Source organism: Tauraco erythrolophus, chromosome 4 (assembly GCF_009769465.1).
Source record: "Tauraco erythrolophus isolate bTauEry1 chromosome 4, bTauEry1.pri, whole genome shotgun sequence".
Classification (NCBI taxonomy): domain Eukaryota; kingdom Metazoa; phylum Chordata; class Aves; order Musophagiformes; family Musophagidae; genus Tauraco; species Tauraco erythrolophus.
Genome location: NC_141468.1, coordinates 60,475,308 through 60,494,165, shown reverse-complemented (window position 1 = coordinate 60,494,165; position 18,858 = coordinate 60,475,308). Strand labels below are relative to the sequence as shown.

The 18,858-nt window shown below is 52.1% G+C and overlaps 1 protein-coding gene across 2 annotated transcripts; it reads right to left on the bottom strand.

The window, feature by feature from the left end:
* Window positions 1–3,167: 3,167 nt before the first annotated feature.
* Window positions 3,168–13,999, bottom strand: MFNG (MFNG O-fucosylpeptide 3-beta-N-acetylglucosaminyltransferase). Of its 2 annotated transcripts, none has more exons than XM_086610229.1 (8): window positions 13,619–13,999; window positions 8,368–8,416; window positions 7,777–7,879; window positions 7,529–7,682; window positions 6,978–7,063; window positions 4,732–4,897; window positions 4,098–4,183; window positions 3,168–3,237 (listed from the first exon to the last, which is right to left on the bottom strand). In XM_086610229.1, exons 1-8 carry the CDS (start codon window positions 13,964–13,966, stop codon window positions 3,168–3,170), a joined length of 1,062 nt encoding a protein of 353 aa, XP_086466355.1. In that variant the 5' UTR covers window positions 13,967–13,999. The 2 variants fall into 2 exon arrangements, with proteins under 2 accessions (XP_086466355.1, XP_086466354.1); XM_086610228.1 differs by having other exon boundaries at window positions 3,168–3,234.
* Window positions 14,000–18,858: the final 4,859 nt, after the last annotated feature.

Here is an 18,858-nt window from a genome sequence, read left to right as displayed (position 1 = left end):
CTGTAACTGCTTTTTTTCCCCTCCTTCTCCTTTTTCTGAATCTTCAGTATACAGCTTCAACATCATTAATAGTGTTGGTTGCTATGGTGTTGGGCAGGCGGAGGTCTCTGTATTTGAAACCTTGAACAACACTTAATGTTGTACAACAGCAGGGTCATGCCAACACCTTTGACTTTGACCCCATTTTTCCCAGTAAAATAAAAAGACCACGTCTCCATCCCTTTTAGTTCTTGGGATAGTTTTTTCTCCTGCAACAAGAAAAGGGAGTGTGAGAGAGGGAAGAGCAAGCAATATAAAAAAAGAGAAAGGGGAAAAAAATTAATAGACCTAGTGGAACCTTTCCAAAAACTTTAAGAGCTACATCAGAAAATCATGAAGGAGAACAAAACAAGGCAGTCCCCTGAAAAGTTTCATGTGAGATTGTTTCTCATTTTCCCAAGCAGCTAAACATTTTAATAAACTAGGAAAATGAGGCTGTAAAACCGCAACATCTGACAGCCAGCCCCAGGGGCAGGAACCATTCCTGAAACTAATTTTAACTCAGGTTTTAACGTTGACCAGATTTCATGTGGTGAATGTCCCCTTAAGCTGTCTCTCTGTTCTTAGAGAAAACCTGGTTTCTTTTGTCGACTCCGAGAAGCTATTTTCTTTCCAGCGCATTGTCGTCACAGCCATAACAGGACGTTTCTGTTACTCGTTTCTCTACAGCCCAAGAGATGCCCTGCCCCAGACATCTCCTCATCTGTTCTCAGTTTCCTTATGAGACAAGACATTTTCCAGAGAAGTGGCACTTAACTGCTCCAGCAACGAAGCCTAGTCTTAAACTGGTCTCCTCATGGAACTGCTCAAGGACTCAAGCCGTTTAACACCTGATCTTCAGCCATGCAAAAGGCACCAGGCCAGTTCAGACCACCTGAGGCCAGAATCCAAAGTGGGCTTCCAGTTTCTGTGCCTTGCGTTTCCCCAGATAACAGAGTCTGCTCTACCAGTTTCTTTTCCCTCTCCAGGCACACAAATTGCATTTTGCTTTGACTGTCACCAGGACACCTACAGATAGGACTGGCTTTTTAACTCAAAGACTCAATTAACAACAGTTGAGAGTTTGAAGGGAAAAATAAAGAAGATATATGGGTAGTGTAGATTTCTCTTGAAGATGCTCACTTCTCACGGAAGCATTTTTCATCCTCTGGTTAAGTTCAAACCAAATCATCTGCCCTGTGGGGTAGGACTTCTTTATGCTGCACCTGCATTCCAATAGTTGGGTATCTCTGTTTCAAGCTGTGTTGTTCCTGGGGTCACAGAGCTGCGTGAGCCAAGTGCTTTGCACAACTCAAGGAGTGGCCATTGGCATTAGCCAGTCCCTGTCCCTGCTCAGGATGAATTTCCAGTACAAAGGCACGTTGTGTAAGAGAAGAAAACAGGGCTCTCTGCTGCTTCACAAGCTGGTTAAATGCCAGTAAGAATGACCAGGCTGCAAAACAGTTCTACAGGCTCCTGCGCTGTGCTTCTTCATAAAGTGCTTGTTCATTTCTAGGTCCCCCTATGCTGAGGTGGAAGGTCATTCTGACACCTTTCCTTTAAATCTCCTGTGTGCTATGTAGGAGACGCTGGGGCTCGGGGGTCAGAGTTGGAGGGAGGCAACAGTGTGGCCAGTTTTCTGAAGGGTAGAGACAGAGTGATAGCTGCCCTTGGCTCTTCCAGCCCACCAGCCGCAGGCTTAGTCACACCAGCAGCATCAAAGCTAAGCAGCTCTTCGGAGAAAGGGCATCTGTCCTTTCATCTGGAGATTACAGGAACCTTTCACAGATCCCAGCAGTGTGTTTCGAAAGGCTCTTTAAAGAGAAATATCTGTTTGTGGCACCACCTGCCATTTAAAACGGGCTCTTGGCGTTCCAGCTTTCCCCGCAATGCTCTCCCTCGGCCGTTTAACTGGGTATACAAGGGCAAAACGGTGCCCAAGTTCACTTCCCAGCCAGCAGAACTGCCCAGCTTTCATGCCAGGCTCTGTACTGAGAAAAGGACTCTCCACAAACATGCCGGAAAGCTTGTAACCTATTTGGGCCTGCTCCTTCCCCGTGTTGGGCTCAGCAGGGAGAGCAGGAAGGCAGAAAGCTGCTCTTTGCATCTGGAGGAAAGAAACGCAGAGATATAAAAACTCTTTGCCTTGCTGTTTCCCGTTCCTTCATGGCTTCACCTTTTTTTTTTGGTCAGGGCACAGAGAAGATTATAAAACTGTAACCTCTAATCCGCTGCTGAGCGCTCCTTCTCCATCTCTTCCTTTCTTCTCTCTTTCAGCCAGTCTTAATCCTTTATGTCTCCTCTCTCACAGGTAGGAGTTGGAGTCTAATCTCAGACGACAGGTCGGTAATTAGAGCAAGAGATTATCCTGACTCCATATCAAGAAGGTAAAAAGAGAGGAATAATGCAGAGCCATACACGATCAAGCCTTCAATGTCGGTGCAGGAACCACCTCATCTAGGTCTGTCTTGTCCTGGCTCTCCCACTCCACACCCTCTGCCTTGTCCCAGCAGAGGAGAGGATTCCTGATTCTTTGTACTTGCCGCCCGTCTTCCCTCTGCCGGGCAAGGACTACGCTGTTCCAGCACTCATTCAGCACAGAAATGGTCACATTTTCCATTCATAGACCTCGACTAAGCCAAGACTCAGCCAAGGGGCTGTTGCTGGGAAGAGTGGGCGGTGGGGAAAGATATGGAGGAAGAGGGTCTGCTCAGAGAGGCTGGAGTCACGACACACTATCAGCCATCCTCAGCTGGGCTCTGGTTATCCATACCCAGAGCCATTCTAGTCTAGTGAGAAGAATCCACAGTAAGAAGCTGCAGCAGGTCCCCATCTCTACCCAGATGCCAGCAGTCACCACCCAGTCCTTGATCTGCTCAGGAAGGCATACTGCTCCCATTCCTTGCATGTATCCCAGCACAGGTGGGAAGCCCATCCATGTGTCCAGCCCATGTTATCCATCTTTGGGACAGATCTTGTCTCTTGCCCTGTCACCGGTATTCAGAGAGGACCAAAAAAGCCATCACACAGCCCCAAGACCACCACAGAAAAGGGCAAGTTGGGACCATCGAGCTTCTTCAGTGTCCCACCCACTACACGGACAAGGTGGACGGATGTCACTAGGACCCTCTGGAGCTGAGGTTCAGGCATCACCAGCCGACAGCCTGCAGGCACCAAGGGGTGTCAGGATAGAGATGGCAGTGGAGTGATCGAAACCTGCTGGGGAGAGAGCAAAGGAAGGTCAGGTAACAGTTGTTTACACCAGCACACAGCTGGAGAATGGAAGACCTCTCCCTCATGTCCCATCCCACACCAGATGCCCACCCTGTGCACTACAGAGCTCCAGTCAACACAAGATGTCTTTTCTCAGCAAAGCCAAGCAGTCCAGCCTCCCTCCGACACCTGAATCCAGCTCTGCCCATGTCACTGAAGCCCACGGCTCACCCTGATCATAGGCTGCACCAGCCCCTGTTACACGATTCTGTCGATACTCTTTGTCGCCTAGCTGCTTCCCACCCCTGCCATCTCCAGCCAGGAGCTTCCTACCCATGCTCTGCAAACAACTGTTTCAGGTTTGTCCGCTGAAAGCAGAGAAGGTAAATCAAAGAACGCTTTTGTTTGCAGTCAGCCTGAAGAGAACCTTTTTCTTTTTTCCCTTCAGTTTTCTCAGCAAAACAAAAAAATGAAAAAGCAAGCAGAAATTTCTTTTCCTGAGTTTAAAAGAATATTTCTGTTCCTGTCCCAGAGCTAAAAGGTTAGCTTGTTCAGTCTCAAAATGTGAAATAAACGGCAATACGTTTGCTCAGGAATTGTCCAAATAAAATAGTTTGATATTCCTTTCCTTCCCACTCATCCAAAAAGGTTTGCAAAGCTTGTAAGAGTTCACAAACAGCTCAACACTGGTGTGCTCCTCATCCAACAAGCCATGTGACTGCAAGGTTTCCATCCCTCGCTCTAGACCTCCTGCACCCCATCTGACCTCCTGCACCCCATCCAGACCTCCTGCACCCCACCTCCCTTCCAGTCTATTGTTTGAGGGCTCACACCGCAGCAACACCCAGAGCACTCATGCTTCATACCTTGAGGGATCCTCTTGGGGTGAGAAGGGGCCACTGAGTTCAATGACGTTGAGCTTGTTCTCAAAAACACCGTAGCTGAGGGTGACCTGCAAAGACGGGTGGTAGGAAAGGAGCAGGGAGGATGAGGTGAGTATAGGAGCAAGGAACTTGCTTTGGGCAACAGAAGCTCTTGATCTGGTTCCTTCTCTGCTGGCTTGGCCTCTGCCTTCCACATCTCTGCTGTCTTCCTCCCCATGATGGTCCACTGTGCTAGTCCTTTGCCTCTCCAAGCCCCCTACACCCCTTTTTATCTCCCCATGCAAGGCAGACATGGTGCCATGTCAAAGCCCCTTACCCAGCCAATCATCATTTCTGCTTGTACTTGTGCCACGTTCCCCCAAGGATGCCCGCAATCCTCGCATCGCTCCCCACACATGTGCTCCTCACCACTGAACCCAAGGGAATTGTGACTGGCATCTGTGCTGCTGGCAACATCTGCTCCTTATTTCAAAGAAGCATTTGTCAGGAAATCCTCCCCAAACGAGCAGATGATCGATTCAATCCACATCAGCACCACCAATGGAGCACTGTGCCTGTAAGCTCCCCTTCACTTCTTCCTCACACACCTCCCTCTTGCTCCATTTCCCCTCCTCACCTGCTGCGTGAGCCGAGTTGGGGGGATGAGCTGCAGGTTCTCCAGGTGGGAGTGGAAGAGCGCGTTGGGCAGCAGCTGCCCGCCGACTTTGCACTCAATGATGTAACCCACCGTGCAGTCATCCGGCAGGCGGATGAGCTCCGAAGTGCTTAAGAAGTTCCTGCCACTGGAAGAGGGTGGGTTAGAAAAAGGGTAGAGGGGGATATATGCATGCACTTGGGTGGGAAGTAAATTAAGAACTTAACTGAAAACCAGAGTAAACCTTGGAACTATGCAAAAAATTCCTGAGTTCCACATGCAAAGATTTGGGATTGTGTTTGCTCTTTGACTGCTCCCACCCGTGCTGTCCCATCGCTTGTTGGTGCTGTCCCTGATACCTGTCCAGCTCCTTGGTGAACTGATGGAGAGAGCCAGCAGACTTTGCCAAGTGGCTTTTCCACCTGTTTGGTGAGCTGCACTGAGCCCCTGAGGGGTCAAATAAGTCAGCACAAGAGAAATGGTGGCATCACATGGCCAGGACCAGGAGGAAGAAAAATCAGGACGGTCTCTTGGAGCTTGAATAAGCCATCCATGGCTCCACTGTAATGTAACATCATGCACTTGACCATCCTTTGATGACAGGCTAAATCCAATTTTAAGGCTCTTTTAACTGGAAGCAGCCACACAACATGAAGCATTGTCTACTGTAACACCCTTCAGCTAGCTCAAATGTCTTTTAAGCATTTTAAGACAGCAGTGGCAGACTTCATGCCAGATTAGGTGTTATCTATCCATGCCACTTTCATTTTAGCCTAGATCACAGATCATCCTGCTGTCTGGGTCTACTACAAAATACATATCATGGGCTTCAGCTAAACCAGCCATCTGGTGTGGATCGGATCTGTCTTTCTGGGTATCCACAGACCTGGTTCAGGCTGGCACAGCCTTTGCCTATCAGCGTATGTACATAGAGCCTGTGGTATAACCTAGGACATCCTGGAAAACATCATCTTGTTGTAGGCTGGTGTCCTGGTTTTGGCTGGGACAGAGTTAGTTTCTCTCTTTAGCAGCTAGAATAGTGCTGTGTTTTGGATTTGGTATGGGATTTGTTATGAGAAGAATATTGATAGAGCACTGATGTTTATAGTTGGGCTGAGACATGAAGGACTTTTTCAGTTTCCCTTGTTTTGCTAATGTGCAGGAACACCAACAGGCTGAGGGGAAGCATAGCTCCACAAGGGCCCACAAATCCTCTTATGATTTGAACTTAAATTTAGGATTGAGACCCAAATCAACCAATGGGATATTCCATATCATGCAACGTCATGCCCAGTATATAGATGAGGGTTGACCAGGAAGTTTGGTTCATTCTATCTTTCTTCTGGGGGCACTCTCTTGAACTCGCAGTCTCTCAGAGTTCTCTCTCTCTCCCACTCTCTTTTTGGGCATCTCACTCATATGGAATTGCGGTGTTGGGACTTATTTGTTTTGGAATCATTAGTCTGGGACAGGACATGCGTTGGTCACCAAGTGGTGAGTGATTATACTCTGTATCACTTTTTTGTATATATTATTATTATTATATATATTCATATATTATTATTATTAAACTGTTCTTATCTCAACCCATGAGCCTCCTTCCCTTTTCCCCTTTAATTCTCTTCTCCATTCCCCAGGGGCTGGGGGAGGGTGAGCGAGTGGCTGCGTGGTGTTTAGTTCTCTGCCAGGTTAAACCATGACAGCTGAGCTAACACAAGACTCCGGAGTCTACCTCTGTTCTTCACACATCAAGCTAAGGAAATGGCAGTGGCCACTGTAAGAAGCTGAAGAGGGTTTGGGGTGGGGGAATGGGAAATAATCTCAGGAGGGAGGTACAGGAGGTTGGAAAGGGGCAGATTGAGGAGAGAGGAGATCAGCAAACGGGGAAAGCACTTAGGAAAAGAGTCAGAGGAAGCTGAAAGGGATGGGAAGGAGTGTGGTGAAATAACCCAGAGCTGAAAGGAGTTGGGGAGGGGGGAATATGTCATCCTAGGACCATGTTTGCTGACGTGCTGCTCTCACCTCTTTTAATCAGGGGGCAGACCCACCCACTACATCCTTCCTCCGGTCCCATGTGCTTGCAGATGTACAGCACACGGCGCCGCGCCCTTGCAAACATCCTTGCAAACACCACATGCACAAATCTCGATCTGACACTGCCAGGAACTGACGTGCGTCCGTGCTCCTTGTCCCCACGGACTCCCATACCCACCAGCGGCACAGCTCACCTGGCCCACGGCACCATCTTGCTCGCCAGCTTGCGGCTGATGCAGAAGCCAGCCCCTCCTGTGGCAAACCAGAAGCGCACAGACTTCTAGAGAGAAACAGCAGAGAAAATCCATGGCAGAGGCTCAGATGATACCATGCTCCCTGGGATGGGAATGCTGGAAACTCAGCTTTGATGTCGGGATAAAGACAGCCCTCTTGTCACCCCAGAACCCTGACTGCTGCCCAGAAGAAGGACTCGCCAGCCGTATAGCACGGATTTTGACCTCATATTTGGAGCAGCCAAGTTCCTGCTGGCAGCAGCAAGTGAGCTGGCCAAGGCAGGCTTATCTCCTGGCAGACAAGGTACCCAAAGGCACAGTAGCAACATGGGACTCTCCCTGGGTATATCAATTGAGTCAAGACCTACAACCACATTCAGGCAAGACTGATGAGTTTTCAGCTGTTGCCTGTTGCTCTTTGGACCTGTCTCTCATTGGGGTACATCTATGGCCAACGAGCCAGTGCACTAAAAACAACCCATCAGCCCCATCATTACCACCACAGGCTGTACCGTCTGGTTGTTTGGCAGCGTTTCAGAGGCCCAGATGGGTCGGTTCAGGCTGGGTTTCCCCAGGTAAACGTCCCACATTGCCGAGTAGGAGGACAAGAGCTTCAGGAGGGCCTGAGGGTTCAGGTAGTTGTCGTCATCCAAATGGCAAAACCAGCTGAGGGGGAGATGGGAAAGAAGACACGAGAGGTTTGCAGTAAGGATGGTGCCTCTTGCTCTCAGGGGTCAACCCCAAGGCAGCCCTGCCTCACCTCTGGCTGCTGGCCAGGAAGGCGTCGAACTCAGCAGCCATTTTGCAGGAGAGGGCCAGGTGGCTGTGCTCAGCAGAGCAGTTGGTGAAGATGGCATGGTCGCCTGTCAAGAGAGAGAAGGCTGTAGCTTGGGGTTGGCCTGCTTCATGTAGTCATGGGGAGAACCTCTGGGTGGGAGGGAAGAGGTTTGCTCACAGCCAGCCTTCTCGCGGGCCCCCCCAACAGGCATCCAAGCCCACTGTAACATGGGCTCCATCCTTCCCCCTGCCAGGCAATGAAACCTGGAGAAAGCCAAGCGTCCTGGCCAAGACTAAGCCACATGCCAACCACACTTCCACCCTGCCCACTGCCAGCTAGGGCGCAGGGGCTGAAGGGCTGTCTCTTGGGCTGCGTGTGCCATGTGGCTTCCTCCCATGGATGCTTTAAGGCAGACAGCACCCTGCCTCGAATCAGCTGTGTGCCCTGGGGTAACTCAACTGAAACAAATCATCACCTGGGGTCTTTGTATGTGCCAGACCCCCTCCCGAGGCAGTGACAAGTCAGGGGCTGAAGGTATGGAGGAGAAGGTGGTCTTATAGGACAGGTCATTACCCATTCTCCTTTTCAGGGCATCGTCTTCTTCATCAGTGAAGACATAGGTCTGGGGAAACGAGAAAAGGAGGTTACTCTCAGGGCTAGAGCTAACCCTGCTCCCGGCCACCCACCCCTTCCTCCCCACAGCCGGACTCCCTCCCCGTGGTCACCCTGCTCCATCCCCTGCTGCCATGTCCCTCTCCCAAGCACCTAGGTGACCAGAGGAACAGCCGCGCTCCCTCTTCCCGCACACACTATCGTCAGCACTTATGTTACTTCATTTCTCCCTGCTACTGCCCTGCAAACAGGGAGAAGGGGACCCATGACACCGAGTGAGGGGGTGAGGGAGCCCGGGCTCAAGTGTCAGTGGCAGAAAAATGAAAGCACCATGGTTGAATGATGCTCAGGTTCAAAGGAAAACATCTGTTTGTGTATTAAGTGTGCACAGCCCCCTGCCACTTCCCACCTCCTCCTCCTCCTCTTCCTCCACCCCCAGGCCTCCCTAATCCCCCTCGCTGCCATTGTGTGGCACATCTCCCCCTCTTCAGGGCCAGGCGGGAATCAGGGCTGGTGGAGAAAAGCTTTCCTCAGGCAGAAAATGAGCTTTCACAAAACCAAAAAGGAGTCGCGAGCCGTAAACAGTCTCTCCACCAGCTGCCCACAGGCTGGTTAAACGAAGGACCTGGGCAGAGACAAAGGGGACGAGGCAGGCAGACAACAGCTCCAGGAGCCACCATTCCTCCAAAGGCTCTGACAAGGAGAGTCGAGTCTCTACTTCTCCCCATGCCCACCCAGCGTTTGGGAGACATGCCCCGCCACCATGTCAGGAGGATGTGGCAAGAGAAATGTTCTGCCCCCGAAAGGAAGGCAATGAGGAACCCTCAGAGGACACCTGGCTTGAGCAGAGGCAGTAAGATGGCTTCATCATCTCAAACGTATGGGCTACAGAGACTGGGCCAATTATCCTCCCAGTTGAGCTGCAGCGATGGGTCATGCACGCATTCCTATCCCACTCCATGCATAAAGTCTCCTAGTTAAAACCACTTTCAAGGTGATCACGGGACAAGAAGCAATTAGCTGAGTCTCAGTAAAAGAGTTGCTCTAGGTCAGGGGACCATATCACAACCTTCGGGCAAGGCAGGGATTGTCAGTGGCACGGGATTTCCCTCGCCAGCATGTCAGAGCCAGAAATTTCCACTATGACAAATATTTCATCTTAAGAAAAAGAATTCTGAAACCTTCAAAACTTTCTGATCTTTTAAAAAAAAAAAAGAAACAGAAACGTTGCTGGAAATTACTTGTTTACAGATATAAATCCAACTCTAGAAATCACATGTCTAACAAACATTGTATCTGATTGACTGAAAATAAGAATTTGCACCTTTTCCCCAAGGTTCCCACTTTCTTCTTGATGCAAGGTGGGAAATGTTTTTTTGCAGACATCCAAAATGTTTCTGTGGGAACCCAAGGATGAAGGAATGCTGTCTCCACAGGGAAAACCAGATTGTCCAAAATAACTAGAAAGAGGGAGCTATGAGTGTGGGGTCTAGGCAAATCTGATTTCTCTGGCTCTCCCAAACTCTGATCTCCATGACACACATCACTGCAGTACTCCAGAGATGCTGGAGTATGTGCCCTGACTGTCCAGAAGGAGGTCACAATAGCACAGGCAGTTGCCTGCATCTTTTTCTCCCCATTCCTCACACCCCTGAGAGTGGGCAACCTGGAACAGCAGCTGCTGTCAGCATCCAAGTGACCGCTGCCATGTGTCCCTCAGCAAAGCCACACATGATGGCTGAGACGGCAGAGAGAGAGAGAAGGGCCCCAACTGAAAACCTGCCTGGAGACCATTTCACCCAGTTACACGTCTTTTTCAAGGAGGCACCAGCTACTGTTGTCCATACTAATGGAGTCTCAGAGTGATTCAGAAGGTCTCTCTGGCCATGCTAGATCTGTTCTCCCTGCTGGGGACATGCAAGTAGAAGAACACCTGGTGTCACTTGTGTCCCTGCAGGCAAATACAGTAAACAGAAACAGCTCCCCCATCATATCCACCCTCCTGTTCTCCATCAGACCATTTATGGGGCCATGCAGGATCTCCCATCTTGGTGCCTCAGCATATTGAGATTGGGCCAGGACAGCTGTCAATGCTACTGCGAGGCAGCTGATCCGGGCCTGACGAGGGATGCAGCATGAAAGCATCTCTCCATTGCGGAGCAGAGAAGATGGCTGAGTGGAGAAGGATGTCTGCTGGACGGCAGTGCAAGTAGTGATATGGAGCCACTGGCATCAAGCGGCTTTGCTGGGCATCTCTCCATAAACATAAGAGCCCATGCAATGGATAAACACTAGACTTTGAAACCTCCTCACCCCAAATCAGGAAAGTGACCTAGCAAGGATAAACTTGGAAAAGGGAACAAAGATGTGGAATCTGGCAATCCAGAGCCATGTTCATTTCCCAGGCTCTCGAGGTATCCCTTCTCCAGAAAAAAATCTCTTCCAAAATGCAAACACATCAGCAGGGTTATTGTTATGTCCTGCCTGGAGAACAGATTCAAAATCTACAGTGTGTTCACAACACTGAAAATGTGAAAGCCGGTTCAGGATGAGTTATTCAAAGGTTTCATTTCAATCAGTTGGATGTCTGGGTTTCTAAAATGATGGGAGGTGCCAGGATTAGTTTACGTTACCAAATGAAATGCCATTTCAGATGAGAAACCTAGACTTATCTCCATCAAAACTACTGGGGAAAGAGAGTAAGCTGCTCCAAGATGCTGTCCAGCCTAAACAACCATCGAAAATGACATTTCTGTTTAGATGAAACCTTTTCTGAGGAAAAAGCCTTTTGCTGAAATGACTTCCACATCAAGCTCCAGTAGAAAGTTTGTCCTGGATCAGTTTTCAAGAGGCAGAGCATGGTCCAGCGAAGAGTGCCCACCTCGCGCTTCCCCTTCCCCATCTCCCACCAGCTGCACGTCTTCTCTTCTGTTCAAACAGTGCAGTTGCTCAGAAAATCTCCCTCTCTCTTACCCCAACAGAGTCCAACACCGAGGACTTTTAATTTGGCTTCTGTACGCTCTGTCCTAGCCATAAAAACCACAGCTGTTCCTGCCTCCTGTCACAGCCTGACCTGTGAGGTCTGGGTTGCTTCCTCTGGGAGGATACCATGCAGGTAATCAGCTCTGAAACCAGGCTTGGCATCAGCAGCATGGCCAGCTGATAAAATTTCCCCGCTGGCCACTCACAGAGAAGGACTCACTGAATTGGTGTCCAGCCATGAGTAAGGGGGAGTGACACAGCAAGACGGTGGGTCAGCCCTAGGAGGAGGCATATCAGGGCTTCTGAGACCTGGATCTCTCTGAGACTGGCTCTTAAAGCCTACGCCTCTCTATAAAGACTCAATAATAGGAGGTCTGGTGCTTTATCCCTGGCCCCACAACAATTAAACGTCTTTTGCAAATCGAGAGCTCGCTTTAAAAATCCCTCCAGCAGCAGTATATTTAAAAAAAAAAAAAAAAAAAAAAGCTTTTGGCTTTCATGTACTTCTCTTTACCTCCCTCCCTGCCCCGGCTCCCCCCGCCCTCAAGGCCATTTAGTTAAAAAAGCGGAACAAAAACATGGAAAACTAGGGGGGGGGTGGGGGGGTGGGGAGGAAAACTCTGAGCTTGTGACAAAAATTGATAACAACAAAAAACCACTGTTTTCAAATGACTGGTGCTCCTGTTCAACCCTTCCTTCCTATTTCCCTGCTCAGTCTGTGAAGCTTTTCCTAAAGGCTGGCATCAACACCTCTTCCCAGGTTTGGATATCGTTTGCCTGCCAAACAGAGAGGGCCAGATGAGTCTGGGAAGCTAGTATCTAATTCCTGTCACCAGCAGAATGGCCAGGCACCTAATTCTCAAACACACGAGGAGGGAAAGGTGAGCTGCTCCATAAAGAACCACTCCGAAAGCCCCAGTCACCATATCTTAATGCCAGGACAGCCATGGGGTTGGGTTCGGCTTCTCCAAAGAGCTGCCAGGCTGAGGTCAGGCGGGGAGGAGAAGTGCATCTGGAGGAGGAAGCAGGGCATCTCAGATGCACAGACAGGAGAGGAAGCATGCCCAAAATAGGACACGGCTTCCTGTGACGACCGCAGAAGACCAGACAGTTGCAGCACCATGAAGTGGAAAAACCACCCTTACCCAGCAAACCCTGCACTGCTTCAAGCGCTCTCCTACCCAATACCTCCGCCCTCGGCACCCCTCCTCACTGAGGCCTGAATTTGTCTTCTAGGCGCCTGTCACACACAGAGGCAAAAAAACCCCACCCTTCAGGAGCAGCCCCAGGATCTATTCTTTCTTGAGGAGCAGCTCTGCGAGGGAGGGAGAGAAGTCCCCAGGCTCTGGGGAGTGCTTCTGCCCACCAGTGAGCCAGTCTGCACAGCACCACCAACGTGGTGCCCCACATCGGTTCCTCTAACAGGAAGGAAACTCTCCAAACTCTGCTTTAGCAAAGGATGGAAACATCAGACCCTCGGTTAAAAAAAAAACAAAACACACACATTTAAAAAAGTCAAATATGCACCCACATCACTTCAAGATCATGCACGTGAGGGGATCTTCCCAAGAAAGCAAGGCATGGGTTGTGCTGAGAGGCTGGGGAGTGAACAGGGCTGCAAACACCCCTTCCTGCACTCCAGGAGGTCCTCCAGGTCCTCCTGCCTCGCTCTCCTGCCCGCTGCACCACACCGTCCCGGGGTGAAGGGTGCCCAGGTACAATGTGGGCATCCTGATGGAGAGCCAAGGGGAGCCACTCAGCCTGAAACCTAGCAAGCTCATGGCACTAGGAGGTAGAAAACCACCACTTCAGGACAGTCTGTGCTCTCAGTGTGGTGTGGCCCAGGCAATTTGCAGCCCCCAGTGTTGCTGGTTAAAAAAAGGAAATTAAATCCCTTCCACTTCAAGCTTAAAAAGTCAGGCTTAGGTTAGGGGCAGGTGATGTCTGCTAAGAGTACTCATCCTCCTAGCCTTCATGGGAAAAAGACACACAAGCTTTTCATCCTCTCTGCCAGCCTTTCCCAAGAAGCAGCTACCAGTGAAACATTTTGCTGGGCAGCATCCCCCTTTCAACGTGAACAGAAGTGAGAATTAGGGAAAATGAGGTAAAACACAGGTTAGGACTGCAGTGCTCAGCCTCCCCTTCCTTTAGCCTTTATCCCCCAACATTGACACCCTGTCCCTGCCCCATAACCAAACACCCCCTCTCTACCCCAAATCCACATGCTCACCTGCTCTCTTGCTTGGGATATCCATGTGTCTAAAAGCAGCTCCATCCTGCTCTGGTGAAATCTCTTGGTTGTCTTCACAGCTATGAAAATGTCCCCAAGGGTCAGGCTTCCCTTTGTCCTGTATCCCTCCAGAGAGTAGACTTGCAGTTCCTTCTGCCTCGTGCCACCACCTCCCGTGGCATCCTCTGGGCCCACTTTGCTCCATTGCTCCGGCTTTTCCAACATCTCCTCCCTGAGTCCTGGGTACTGAGTTGTTTCCCGAGTCCCACGGTGCCGCACAGAGAGGAGAGCCACACTGACAAGGAAGACTGTGGCTCCAGAGAGACCACGGATGAGCCGACGGCCCATGGCTCCCTAATTGGTCTCACCACAGCCAGTATTCTATTGAAAAAGGACAACCTCTGCCCGTACCTCCATGTGAAGCTGTCCACTCTTCTCGAAGCCTCCAAAGGAGCACAACCAGCCAAGAGCGAGGTCTGACTAGGATGCAGCCAAGGAATAGGGTGGGTGAAGACCAGAACACCAAAAAGACAGCAGCCCTGGAGGATACCACTGAAGCAAGCGGAATTTTCACAGTCTAAGAAGGCTCGACGACCCAGCGAGGCAGGGACACGTGATAGGAAAACACTCCGAGGTGACTGGCAGGTGGCCGGCACAGCCTGCCAGGAGTACAGCCAGCATCCCCACTCCCGGCGGAGAGGCCGAGGGTCCCAGGCTGGGGGTCGTGGGGGCAGCAAAGGAGATCAGTGCCATGGGTGGTGGGGAGCCTGGACCGAAAGCATCAGTTCCTCAGAAGGCACCAGCGCCCACATCCGCGCCGAGGGCTGCGGGGCGAAGGCGAGCGGCCGGCGCAAGGCTGCGGGGAAGGGGTCGGGTGCCGGACGTGCGGCGGGGGTCCCTCGCCACCTGCTCCCGCCGCGGACCCCGCTGCTGCTCCCGGCCAGCCCCGGTCCCGCCTCCGGGCACGGGGCGGGGCGCCAGCCCCGGGGGGAGGAAGAGGATGGAGGGTGGAGGCGAGGGGGGGGAGCCCTGGATCCGACGGTGGGTTTGGCTCACCGGGGCACGGCCAGGCTGGGACATCTCCGAGGTGACAAACAGCTGATGCGGGAGGACAAACCTGTTGCTCGGCTGTTTTTCCGGCCCCTCTGTGAGAGCCCGGCCCGATCCCTGCAGCCCCGCTCAGCCCCGCGCCCCCGCGGGAGGAGGGGAAGGTGGCGCGGATGGGGCTGGGGTGGAGTTAAGGTGCGGAGTCCTAAATGGTTCTTGGGAAGAACGATGTGTCCCCAGCAAATCCCTCAGCCCCGGACTCTTCCTGTGGGCACTGCTCTGAATTGCTGTCCCTGCCCCCTAACCCCACCCTGCCCCGCCAAAGCAGGACTGTGTGTCGCCTGCTGCCCCACCTTCCATATGCCCCAGAGGCTCAAACTAGGATCTGACCTGCACTTCTGACACCCGCCTCCCCAAACCCTGAGCCTGACTCTCTCACTCTTGAAGGTTACTTTCGCTCTGCCTCCAGCCACCATCTCCCCACCTCCCATCTCACATCCCCCCGGAGATGCCCCAGGACACTCTGCTGACCAAGTGGCTGCAGAGCCAGTGACACTCACAGAAACAGGTACAGTGGCACCAGAGAGAGAGAGAGACAATCTGCTGCCTCCCTTTCAATGTCCAAGGCTCAGCATCACCAGTGGGTTTATATCCCACCCAGGTCCTTGTAGCCTGCAGCAAGGCTGAGCTCACTTGTCCCTTGTGGCTCTTGTGCTGACCAAGACAATGCTTCCTTTTCCCCTTCCCTGGGCAGAGAAGAGAGGGAGGGGCCTCTTCCCTCTCCCAGAGAATCCCTCAGGGAGAGGAAGAAACTGGCACCTCCAGCTCCTTCCCACCACCACCACCCACTGCTGGACATGGCTGTACATCTCCTCCATGCCACCCTCACCCCAGCCCACCAGCTCCCAACAAGGCCAACAAGGCCAGGAGGGCAGTCTGGGGCCATGACACAGAGTATGCTGAGGGTAGCTGAGTAAGTCCTGCATGGAGAAGGCTTTCCACAGGAACAGAGATATCAGAGACCCTGAACAGGCATGAGAGCCCCTCCCAAGACAAAGACCACTGCAGATGGGTAATTTTGGGGTCAGCACCACAGATTGCTGCATGCTGTTGCTGGTTCAGTTGGCTATGGGGTGGATGACCATGAAAGTCCACTTCACATCACCTCTAGGCCACTTTACAGAGCAGCCGGGGGCTACAGAGAGGCAACCAGACCAGGAGGGGGATGATACCCACACCCCCACTCCAGTCCCTGTGCAGTGAGTGTGGGGACAGCAGGATGGTAGTGCTCTACATAAGCTGCCAAAATCAGAGCGCATCCTTAGGGAGCTGCAAGCTGTGGACATCCAATCTCAGCATGCTAAAAAAATAAAAATAAAAAGTAATAAGATGGAAACCCAGGGGAAACTTGGGGGGGACATGGCTCCATGTGGCAAAGGGTCCTCCCCCGCGCACTTGTCAGATCATGGGACCTTAGAAAAGGGGGTCAGGGCAGGGATCAGGGACTCTCTGTTCTGTTCCACACTCACACCATGTGTCTGGACACAGACACTTTCCAGGCACACAGGGAAGACCTCCCTGCAGGGCTAAAACCGTGTGCTCACCCACACTTTCACTCCAGCCCTGTCCTTGGCTACGACTTATTTCTTTGTAAGGAAGAAACCACTGAATCCACTTCTCCTTCCTCCTATGTATTTCTCCAGGTCTCCAAGACTCTGAGCGTTCCCCTGAAGCAAGAACATCTCCAGAGCATCTCCCATATCCCTTCAGAGGGTCTCTGCAGGTTTTATTTTTAGATCCCTTTGAACAGCGATGATTTCTTCCACTGACTTGGGGCAGGGGGGGAGTCATTCACCTTCAGGCCTTACGTTACTGCAGGGATGTGAAGCTGGCATGACTGATCCGCTGCCTCTGTGCTAAATACTGGGATTGCTCCCATGGCTAACCACTGCTCCTGAAACAGAAGTTAACCTCTCTGAGTGCTTCAGCCACACATCAAGCAGCCCCAGGCAGCTGTAAAGGCAGCTTCCACGGTCTGGGGCATTCTGCAGCAATTCCCAGCCCTGGCCTGGGAGACTGTCTGGGAGAGAAAAGGGGGACACAGGCAGAGGATCCTTCAGAAGACTTATAGATATAATTCAAAGCTACCTTGTACAGATCATGGTGCTGGGCAGCAGGTCAGACCCAGCCACATACAAAGCAGAACACGGTTTTGGCTCTGACACCAGAGTGACACCAGGTGAGCACAGCCTGCTTCTCACACTGTGAGACACCTCTTTCTGCTGAGGTGCCAGGGATGGGGGGGCCATTTGGTTCCAGATCCTGCCCTGGGGTGGGCTGGCTGACCCATCATCACAGGGGGTGCATGGAACAGAGACCCCAAACTGCTGCAGGTCTGCTGGGGCAGGGGGGCGGCATGGAAAGGGCTGGTGACTTCCCATGGGGACACACACGCTGCCTTGCAGGTCCCCTCCCTGGAAGGAGAAACCTTGCTCTCGGTGACTCCTTACAGGGGTTGCACAAGGCTGTTACAGCTGGTAATTGGTGCCCAGGGCTGCTAATTACATTCTGCCTCTTACCTAACCCGTGACTCATTCCTCCGAGCAGGCAGCCACCTTCCCAGGGGTACAGAGAAGGTGGGCTGGGGTGTGCAGGGCAGGGAATCGTTTATGTTTGGAGCCCTCTGCCCTGCTTCTCACCCGTGTCCAGAACGAGTTGAAGCTGGATTTTGAAAGCCTCAGGGGAGACAAGAGGGATGAAGAGAGGACCTGGAAGAAGCCTGGGAGCCGGTGAGGCAGTGCTGCCTGCTGCTGGGAGAGCTGGGTGCTGCCAACCTGCCTCCCAGCAACCTTCCTGTGTGTCCCTTTTTCTCCTGACAACGCTGATGCTGGGAGACATCTGGGATGTTTGGTTTTTTTAGGGGGAGGGGTTAGCAGATGCCAAGCTGGGAGCACAGCCTAACTATCCAAAGCGGGGGGGGGGGGTGGGGGGGGGGGGGGGGGTGGGTGGGCGGCGCTTGCTCTTAACGACCTTCAGCCTAGCCCATAAGGCTGGGGATGGGTCCCAGTGCCAGAAGGGGCAGGAGTTGTCGTCAAGCCCTGAATCAGAGTGCCTGATGCAGAGTGTTTTTCCCGGTACTCAAGTGCTACTTTCTTCCCTGCAAAGATGCAAACTCTAATCTCCAAATCCATGCCCGAGTGAACACTTGCTTTGGGACTTGTCTTCTCATGAGCTCAACAAGAGTCCCACTTTGTTTGCCTGCAGGGTAAGCACCCTCCCAGGGGGGCTGGCTGTGCCGGGCTGCATCCCCCTGGAGTGGATGTCGTTTGGGAGCTTTCATCTGGAGCCATGTGTTACACCAGTTCCCCCTTCCCAGGGAGGAGAGCTGCATCGCTCCAGGGCAGAGCTGGGACTTTGCTCTACATTTGAGTGACTGCAGGTTACAATCTTTTCCTTTTCTTTCCTTCCCCCCCTTCACTCTCGTCCTTATAAAAGACACAGGCAACTGGTTTAAAGCCTGAAATAACACCTTACAGGGGACCCGTGAAGATCAGTAAGTTAATCTTTGCTCAGAGCTTCAAAAGTGCATGGCACTCGCAGTGCCCTAATCGCAGGGGCAAGGAGGACACCGAGGACTTGGCTCGCTGGGGCTGGTTGCCCATCTTCTCCCATTGACCCCAAGAGCAGTGGGCTCAGGCCTCTGCCTGGCCTCGTGCCCCACAGAGCTCCCAGAGCCACAGACTCAATTCTCCTTGTGTGCCCCAGAAAAGACCATCTACCACCACAACCACGTCTCCATGGCACGGGTATACTGGCACCCCTTCCCCATAGCAGGGCTGATAATGATGATTGATTAGGAGTCAGGACTGTGCGAGGGTGGGTGAGTACGGCTGCTGCTACTCAAATCCTCCATCTTCCCTCTGCCGGAGTCTGAACCTGCACTCAGACCCATGACAGGGTGAGAACAGACCCCATGGGAGCGGCAAGAAGATCTCCACTCTCCTGGCAGCGTAGCTGGGCTCAGCCTCACTGTTGTCCCCAGGAGGACAAGGTAGCTGGCTTGTCACTTCATGATAACCATGGCACAGAGGGATGCGAAGCTCTAGGGACCTCAGCCAGCTACCTCAAGTGAGCTTTTCCCTGGCTTTCCCAGAGCAACCTGGCCAACACCAGCACTAGGGAGAGGCAAGGGA